The 9,664-nt window shown below is 43.5% G+C and overlaps 1 protein-coding gene across 1 annotated transcript in view; it reads left to right on the forward strand.

Moving 5' to 3' along the window:
• The window catches only part of musk (muscle, skeletal, receptor tyrosine kinase), a 185,198-nt gene extending 175,874 nt beyond the window's left edge, over positions 1-9,324 (forward strand). Inside the window, exon 17 of the mRNA XM_043716207.2 lies at positions 4,352-9,324. Within this exon, the coding sequence (XP_043572142.2) occupies positions 4,352-5,034 (683 nt within the window). The 3' untranslated portion in view covers positions 5,035-9,324. The remainder of the gene's footprint in view (positions 1-4,351) is intronic.
• Positions 9,325-9,664: the final 340 nt, after the last annotated feature.

Below are 9,664 nucleotides of genomic sequence, written 5' to 3' on the forward strand. Positions count from 1 at the left end.
CGATTCCACCCTCAGGTGACTGCCTGTGTGGAGTTTGCACATTCTCCCTGTGCCTGTTTGGGTTTCTTCCAGGTGCTCCAACTTCCTCCCCACAATCCAAAGATGCACAGGTTAGATGGATTGACCAAGTTAAATTACAGGGCTGAGCAGGCTAGGTGGGTTAACCACGATAAGTGCAGGGTTACGGGATACAGTCGGGTCGAAGGGGATGATCTTTGGAGGGCCAGTGCAGACCTAGTGGGCCGAATGGCCTTTATCAGGACTGTAGGGATTTCATGATCTTCTATGATCTACATCGCCCATACACCAATTGAATATTTACATGCAAAGCCCGTTATGGGCAATGCAAACCATCAAAAGGTAAGGGAGAAGTTGGGAGAGTTAGAAAGGGCTATACCAAAATGGAGTTGGAGCTGTAGATAAAGCACTGGGCGGCACAGTGGCACAGTGGTTAGCACTGCTGCCTCACAGCGCCAGAGACACGGGTTCAATTCCCGTCTCAGGCAATTGTCTGTGTGGAGTTTGCACATCCTCCCTGTGTCTGCGTGGGTTTCCTCCGGGTGCTCCGGTTTCCTCCCACAGTCCAAAAAATATGCAGGTTAGGTGAATTGGCTGTGCTAAATTGCCCGTAGTGTTAGGTGAAGGGGTAAATGTAGGGGAACAGGTCTGGGTGGGTTGCTCTTCGGAGGGTCTGTGTGGACTTGTTGGGCCGAATGGCCTGTTTCCACCCTGTAGGGAATCTAATCACTGTACCCACAGCGGTGCCCACCTCTCCCTAAAGGCATAGAGAGTATTGGTGCAGCCACTTTAAGGACACCCAGGCACCAATGTGTCTGCAGAAGAGGGACAGACGGTCGGCAGAAATGACTCCCTCCACAGCCTGTGACGGGTATATTCCAGATTTGTAAATTGGATCCAAATGTCATCAATTACTGTGATAATATTTGATCCCAGATCCCCAGACCATTAGCCTGGGCTTCTGGATTACCAGTTTGAGACATTATCACTATCTCCACTGGGTGAACACAAGTTCCATTTTTCCTATTGTATAAACCATTGCAGCAAATGTACATTCCAGCTGTTTCAATACGCCCATGGGGATCATCTGCATTCCGAAACTTACACTGCAAAACCTGTTCACTGAAAATAAGAACTAGGAGCAGAAGCAGGCAATTCAGCCTCTCAAGCCTGCCCAGACATTTAATACAATCCTGGCTGATCTCATCTCAGTCTCAACTCCTTCCAGTCCATTCCCAATAACCCTTCAATCCATTAATAATTAAGAATCTGTCAATCTCCTCCTTAAATTTACTCAATGTCCTGGAATCCACGACAGTCTGTGGAAGTGAATTCTACACATTGATGACCATTTGAGAGGAGTAATTTCTTCTCATCTGTCTTAAACCTGCTACCCCTTAGCCTTAAACAATGACTCCTCATTCTAGATTGCTCAATAAGAGGAAACATCCTTTCCATGTCTACTTTGTCAATCACCAATTCTAGGAATTCTTGTTCGTGTCTCTGTTTGGCTTGCCGTAGGATGGATGTGTTGTCAACAATACATGAGGACCAAATACCAAACCACAGAAGCAATCATCCCAATACCCAGAAATGAAGCAGCATTAGAACATTATTTCAATGAACCAGCACAAAGGAACTACAAAGAACAGAGGAAAATCACCTATATAGCATATTCAAAAAGAACGGGTACCCAATGAACACAGTGCGCCGATTTCTCAGCAACAAACCTAAACAAGCAGACAAAACACGTCCAGAAACCCTAGCCACACTCCCTTACATCAAATACATCTCGGAAATGACTGCCAGACTACTCAGACCTCCTGGCATCATGGTAGCCCACAAACCCACAAACACACTAAAACAGCAGCTAGGACAAACCAACAGAGACACGCATGAGAATTCCTAGAAACATGGCATTCCAACAGGAACTCTATCAATAAACACATCGACTTAGACCCTATTTACCACCCTCTGAGAAAAAGAATTGGAAATGACATTACCAGAGGAAATGACATCACCAACCCAAGGAAACCTAAACACATAAATAGAAATCGGGTCATAACACCGGTGCTTAATAGGAGGCTCACTGATGATGTTATGTAGTATGGTGATGAAATGTCTGAAAAAGAGCCTTCCAGCTCAGTGAGCAAACTTACATTCGTATAAATATTGTGACTACAAGAACAGGTCAAGGGCTGGGTATTCTGTGGAAAGTAACTTCTCAAAACCTGTCCACAATATAAAAGGCACAGAGCTATGACAACATCCAAGAAGTTCAACTCTATCTAGGACAGGAAGTGTCTCAAAAGTTCCATATCTTCCAATCTTCTGACTGTTTGTACACTTGTTGTATTCCCAATTCTGACAATTGTAAAATATGGCCCTAGCCTATTACAACCTGAAGCTGTACTTTAGTAACCATGATGGGGAGATGCCCGTGTTGGACTGGGATGGATAAAGTTAAAAATCACAAAACACCAGGTTATTGTCCAACAGGTTTATTTGGAAGGACTAGCTTTCGGAGTGCTGGTCCTTCATCAGGTAGCTAGTGGCACAGGATCATAGGACACAGAATTTATAGTAAAAGATCAAAGTGTCATACAGCTGCTGCCATGATCCTGTCTCACGAGCTACCTGACAAAGGAGCAGAGGTTTGAAAGCTTGTACATCCAAATAAACCTGTTGGACTACAACCTGGTATTGAGTGATTTTGAGCTATATTTTTAACTTTAGTAATATTGACCCTATTTGCTAATGGGATGTGAGTATCACAGGCTTTATTGCCCATCACTAATTGCCCAAAGGGCAGTTAAGAGTCAATCGCGTTGTTGTCAGTCTGGAGTCACATGTAGGCCACAGCAGATGAGGATGACAGAAACTTGGACAGTGCGGCACTCTCTCAGTACTGCAGTAAAGTGTCAACCTGGATTTTGAGTGGAACTCCCTGAAATGTAACTTGAACCCATAAGTATTTTTTTTACCTTGGGGAAGAATATTATAATTTGAACTATACTCCCTACAGTCTTCGGCACCCAATGGGCAAGGGGTTTTCACCTGAATTCCTTATTGGGTTTATTAGTGTCTGCCTTATTCATATTGCTCTTGCATCAAGTTTTACAAAACATTGCTTTTCAGGTTTAATAACCCTTCTTATTAATGCCTGATGCAGCACTTTCCAAAGCATTTTCATTCAACATGAAAAAGCATTAAGGACAAAATAATTGGAATACAGTGGGGTGCATTAATGTGAACCATCTGAAAAATTAACTTACGATACCAAGTTCAAATGTATGCGGTTGACAACGAATGCAGTGTACTCAATTCCTGTAAGCATTCTATTTATAGCCTGCATTGCACAAGTGTTTTTCATCATAAAATGGATCATATAAATGACAAATAGAGGAGACAGGATTAGGACAAAGAGCAGAATACTCAGGCCAATTCCAGTTGGATTCTGTCAATGAATTCACAATCTTTTAAAACTGGTCAATCTTGAGGTTTCAATTCAAAAAGGAAAGTTCATGTAATTCCAGACTAGGAAGCCCCACACCACAGCATTACAAATAGAGTCAAATTTCATATACTTCACAATCTGAAACCCTCCCAACACGCAGTGAGCAGAAGAAGGGCTGGGAGGGGCTCAGGACAAAATTCCTTCCCCCTCCCACCTCCTATTAAAATTAAGTTATAGCTGTTTAATTTGGACAACAATAAGAATAACCAAACAATAATGTTATTTTTATATTAATCCATCTTCTTGCTGAAGCTATTAGGAATACTGCTTGTTTAAATAAACATCAATGCACAAGTTTGTTTTTAGAGACCTGCTGACTTAAATGGTGGTCTTTTAGAATTAAAGTTTGGAATGGTGACTCATCAAATATTGGAATAATTAGGGACATATAGGGATAATCCAATGTGCTCCACAATAACAACATGAAACAAAATTAAACATTGAGCCATATGAGGAGACAGATGCGCAAATGCTCAGTTAAAGAGACATGTTTTTAAAGAGTGTTTTGAAGGATATAGTGAGGCACAAATGTTTAGAATGGGATTTCCAGATCTTGGCCATTTGGAAACGCTGTCCGCCAATGGTGGGGTGATTAAAAAGCAAAATTAGGTAAAAGATTAGAATTAGAAGAGAGTAAAGAACATGGACTGTTTTAGAAAAATTGATAATTTTGAAATCAAAATGTTGCCAAACATAAACCAATGTAGATCAGCGAGCATAGACAGTGATGTGTGAATGAGACTTGGTACAGGTTAGGAGAGGGGCAGCAGAGTTTACATTGATAACTGAGTGGTGTTTTCTGATATCTCTGAACAGGGGTGTGTGCAGTCGGAAAGCCAATGTGTCTGCTTTTCGAGTACATGGCCTACGGAGACCTGAACGAGTTCTTACGCACGAGGTCAGCCGTTAACATCCGCACCTTAAGTCAGGCCAGTTCCTCGCAGCGGAGTATCGGCTCAGGCATGGACCTGATGCCCCTCAGCTGCGCAGACCAGCTCAACATCGCCAAGCAAATCTCAGCTGGCATGACCTACCTGTCCGAACGCAAGTTTGTCCACCGGGACCTGGCCACACGCAACTGTTTGGTGGGAGAGAACCTGGTGGTGAAGATCGCAGACTTCGGACTCTCCAGGAATATCTACTCTGCGGACTATTACAAAGCCAATGAGAATGATGCCATCCCCATCAGGTGGATGCCTCCTGAATCTATATTCTTCAATCGTTACACGACTGAATCTGACGTCTGGGCTTACGGCGTGGTCCTCTGGGAAATCTTCTCCTCTGGCATGCAACCCTACTATGGTATGGCCCACGAGGAGGTGATTTACTACGTCCGAGATGGAAACATCCTGTCATGCCCAGAGAACTGCCCGCCTGAGCTGTACAACTTGATGCGCCTCTGCTGGAGTACCATGCCATCCGACAGGCCGAGATTTGCAAGCATTCATCGCATTCTGGAGCGCATGCACGAGAGAATGACTGTCGCAGTGCCCGTCTAATCCCCCTGTAACTCTCTATAACTCCAAGTCCTAGATTCCCTGTGAGAATGGCAAGCATTGTGTTGACTGGCCTGGTTGCCATGGACAACAAAAGTGGAGACATAATGTGCCACCAGAACTCACGGAAGCCAACGTTTAGACCACTGCAGAGCTCTCCCTCTCTGAATGTCGTGTTTTATACAGATAACTCATGATCACATAACATTTTAAAGATACCACCCCTCGTGTTCTTTATTCAGGAGTTGCAAATGATTTCATGAGTGATATGACAACATATTGCAAGGGTTTGTGATAGAATAGATAAGGAGAAACTGTTTCCACCAGCATTGGGTTAGTAACCAGTGGTCATAGATTCTAGATAATGTATTTAATCCTTGCTTGGGATGTGGGTGTGGCTCTCAAAGCCAGTTTTGGTTAGATATTCTTGATTGTCCCTGAACAGAGTTGCTTGTTGACCCACTTCAGAGCAGAGCAGAGACAAATCACACTGTTGTGGGTGTGAATACAAATGTCAGTCAGACCTGGTAAGGAAACCGGTCTTCGTTCTCGAAAGGAAATGAGTGAATCAAATGGGTTTTTACAACAATTAACTAGAGTAACATTGTCACCACTTGGCAAAACAAATTCAGCAGGAAAACAGATTTATTTTAACCACAGTCAATTATAATCAACATTGCCCTCAACCACATCTCCTCCACCTCCTACAACTCTGCCCTCTAACTCTGGGCGGCACGGTGGCACAGTGGTTAGCACTGCTGCCTCACAGCGCCAGAGACCCGGGTTCAATTCCCGCCTCAGGCGACTGACTGTGTGGAGTTTGCATGTTCTCCCCGTGTCTGCGTGGGTTTCCTCCGGGTGCTCCGGTTTCCTCCCACAGTCCAAAGATGTGCAGGTCAGGTGAATTGGCCATGCTAAATTGCCCGTAGTGTTAGGTAAGGGGTAAATGTAGGGGTATGGGTGGGTCGCGCTTCGGTGGGGCGGTGTGGACTTGTAGGGCCGAAGGGCCTGTTTCCACACTGTAAGTAATCTAATCTAATCTAATCTATCCCCCCTCAGCCAGAGCAAGGACAGAGTCCCCTGGTCCTCACATTCCACTCCACTAATCTCCAAATCCAACACATCATCCTCCGTCATTTTCACCACCTGCAGTCTGACCCCATCACCAAAAGATATTCCCTTCCTTATCCTAGGAATTGTTTCCTCCACGACTCCCTCATTAGGTCCACACTCCCCACCAACCCCTCCTCCACACCTGGCGGCTTTCCCTGCGGTCACAGGAGGTGCAACACCTACCCCAACACCTCCCCTCTCACCTCCGTCTAAGGCCCCAAAGCATCATTCCAAGCCTGGCAGAGATTCACCTGCATTTCCTCTAACCTGATTTATAGCATTCGTTGCTCCCGATATGGTCTCCTCTACATCGGACAGACAGAGGACAAAATCGGGACTGGTTCAGGGAACATCTATGGACCACACGCTCTAATCAACTGCACCTTCCTGTTGCCAGCCATTTCAACTCCCTTTTGCACTCTCCTGACAACAAGTCTATCCTGGGCCTCCTCCACCGTCAAAATAAGGCCACATGCAAACTGGAGGAAGAACACCTCATCTTCCACCTTGGGAGCTTACAACCATATGGCCTTAACATAGAATTCACCAGCTTCCAAATCTCCCCATTCCCCCACCTCATCCCAAGTCCAGCGCTCCCTCTCCACCCCACCCCACCCCCTTGACCTGACCTAACCTGTCCATCTTCCTTCCTACCTATCTGTTTAACTCTTCCCATCGGCCAATCATAATCACCTCCTACCTGAATCCATCTATCGCCATTCTTTCCACCTTTCCCCCAGCCCTATCCCCGCCCCCTATTTATTTCTCAGGACCCCTTCTCCTCCTCCCCCCCCCCCCATAACTGATGAAGGGTCCCAACACAAAGCATTGACTTTCATGCTTCTCTGATGCTGCTTGACCTGCTGTGCCTTTTCTAGCTCCACATTTTATTGGCTCTGACTTTCCAGCATTTGCAGTCCTCACTATCTCCAAATGGTAATTGCGGCAACTGAAAAGATGATGGAAACAGATCCTATGATCACTCTCAGAATAGAATTGGCACTGTGGTGGGAAAGAAAAATTTGTGTGGACTTGGGAGAGAGAACGGGGATGGGCAAGGGGCAGTCAGAGGGAATGGAGAGCTTTCCACAGAACCAGTAAAAGCATGGTCCACAGAATCACCTGCATCTGTGTTGCCTGTTCTGATTATTCTATTACCAAGACTTTAGCACAGAGTAAAACTGTTTTAATCAGTAACTACTGATGAGATATTTTTAATTTAAATCCATGCTGTTCTGGTAATTTGTCTTCTTGAGTATTAAGTATTGTAGAAAGCAAGCAGACAAATGTCAATAGCCACCATTGAAAACCTGAGTCCATCAGCAGAGAGGCAGCCCAATCCACATATTTGTAAGTAACTGCAGGGCAGAAATACACACAGCTGAGATGTTTGCTTTATTGAGCAAATTGGTGTATTGGGTACTCCGTACTGAAAATTTGGCTTAAATATCACAGAAAGAGAGGCAGTTTACCATTGTTCAGAACACTGGTGAAAAATATGGCAACACTGTAAACGTTTCACTGTACTCTGTACTTGAGTACACATGACAACAAAACCTAAATCAAAATCTAAATCTAAATCCCCACTGCATGATTCCAATGATGTTGGCGAGAGAGTCCCAGGAACACTGTAGACAACAGCAGCTGAGGTAACTGTTTAACCATTCAACAGGCTGCAACCCCCTGTACTTGAACAAATTGTAACTGAATAAGAACTTGTTCAGAAGAGCCTTGTTTTTTAAGGCTGAACCCCTTCTGGAACCTTTCTTCCAAACCTCTGCATTTCAGTACTGTCTCTCTAAAACAGTCTTTCAGATCTGCTGGTGATTTTCAGATTCTGGTTGTACTGAGTTGAATATCACCCAAGTGCTTCACGAATCCTACAAACTTAACCTCTGTCAGTAGACAGAGCATTTTCAAAAGAATGAATAGGCATAATGTAACACACGACACTTTAGATTTACCTATTGTTCAGCAGAACTTGTTCTTTCTCGTCTCATTTAAATGCAATCTGATGGAAATTTTGCACTCACAATGAAATATTGTCAACACAAAAGAGAGCTTGGAATTTGAGAAAATCAAAAAAAAAACCCACAACTCAACAGTTCCCATTGATTCCAGCCATGAATAGTTGTTCTTCTTTGTCGTCATTATAATTAGCATGAATGCCCCTCTCGCATCAAAATCTCTCAAGACTGTGACCGAGCAGAATATTTGGGTGAATGTCAGAACATTTTCTACAGATGGTGCGGTTGCAGTAAACTTAAGTAGAACTGGAAGGGCTGAGTCCCAACTCTTAGTTAAACACCAACCACTATAAAGAAATAGTCAATTAATGAAATGAAACTATAAGTTTCTAACACTCTTGACAATGTGGTATTCACATCATTGGGGCAGTCAGTATCTTATTAGATAGATGTCTGTATCACTTTTGTGAATGCTATTTTGATACTCTGCTTTTCAGTTATTTTGGAGCCCATTGGAGAGATAATGCATGCACCAGGGTACTTGATATTTTTTAAATAGTTTGATGCACAGTGATGCATTGTACCAGATTCAAATTACAATTTTTTTACCATACATCCTGTAATATACAGCACCAATTATTTAAGGGATTTTTTTTTGTCTCACCCACACCCCTTGCTCCAAGTCGCCTAAGTGTGAGGAATAAATATCATATTTATTTCCAGAGTTTGGATTTTATTCCTGTTATACATTATCAATATCTTTTCTTAAAATGTCCATGTATCGTGACCCCATTGCTGCTGGTATAAATGCAGTTGATTGGTTGGGTAAGTTAACCTGCTTGGAGACCGTACCACTGTAAGAGGTTGAGACTGATTTGCTTTGCTCAGGACTTGTAATAATCCTCCACTCTCTGCATCCTTGCTGGAGGAATATCTTGCTTTTTTCGGGAGGCACTGCTGGAATCTTGGTCATGACCTTTATGCTGCAGACCCTTTTTAAACAGACTCTGTAAATGATATTCTAAATGCAATATGCTTGTTGTAATTCCAAGCCCACGTTCAACATTTCAACCAACACAGCCATGCTAATAGATATTTATTAAAACAAAACACCAATTCTCAATTGGGAGTTTTACCATGCATTGCCTGTATACTAGGAGAAAGTGAGGACTGCAGATACTGGAGGTCAGAGTCGAAGATTATGGCACTGGAAAAGTACAACCAGTCAGGTAGTATCCGAGGTGCAGGAGAATTTACATTTCGGGCATAAGTCCTTCATCCTGATGAAGGGCTTATGCCCGAAATGTTGACTCTCTTGCTCCTCGGATGCTGCCTGACTGGCTGTGCCTTTCCAGTACTACGCTCTTCGACTCATTCACTGTGTACTGAAGGTTTAGAATATGACTTGTGACTTGAACTGGCAATGGATGTTAGTGAATCAGGGCATAAGGTTCTGTGAATACATGATTAACGATGGGACAGAATAAGAATATCAAGACAAATTAATCTATCCCACACATTGAGCCCAAAATTAGCTGAATTGCAATAGAGAG

This window comes from Chiloscyllium plagiosum, unplaced genomic scaffold, assembly GCF_037043375.1.
Source record: "Chiloscyllium plagiosum isolate Xiang-an unplaced genomic scaffold, Cpla_swu_hap1 HiC_scaffold_2, whole genome shotgun sequence".
NCBI lineage: Eukaryota > Metazoa > Chordata > Chondrichthyes > Orectolobiformes > Hemiscylliidae > Chiloscyllium > Chiloscyllium plagiosum.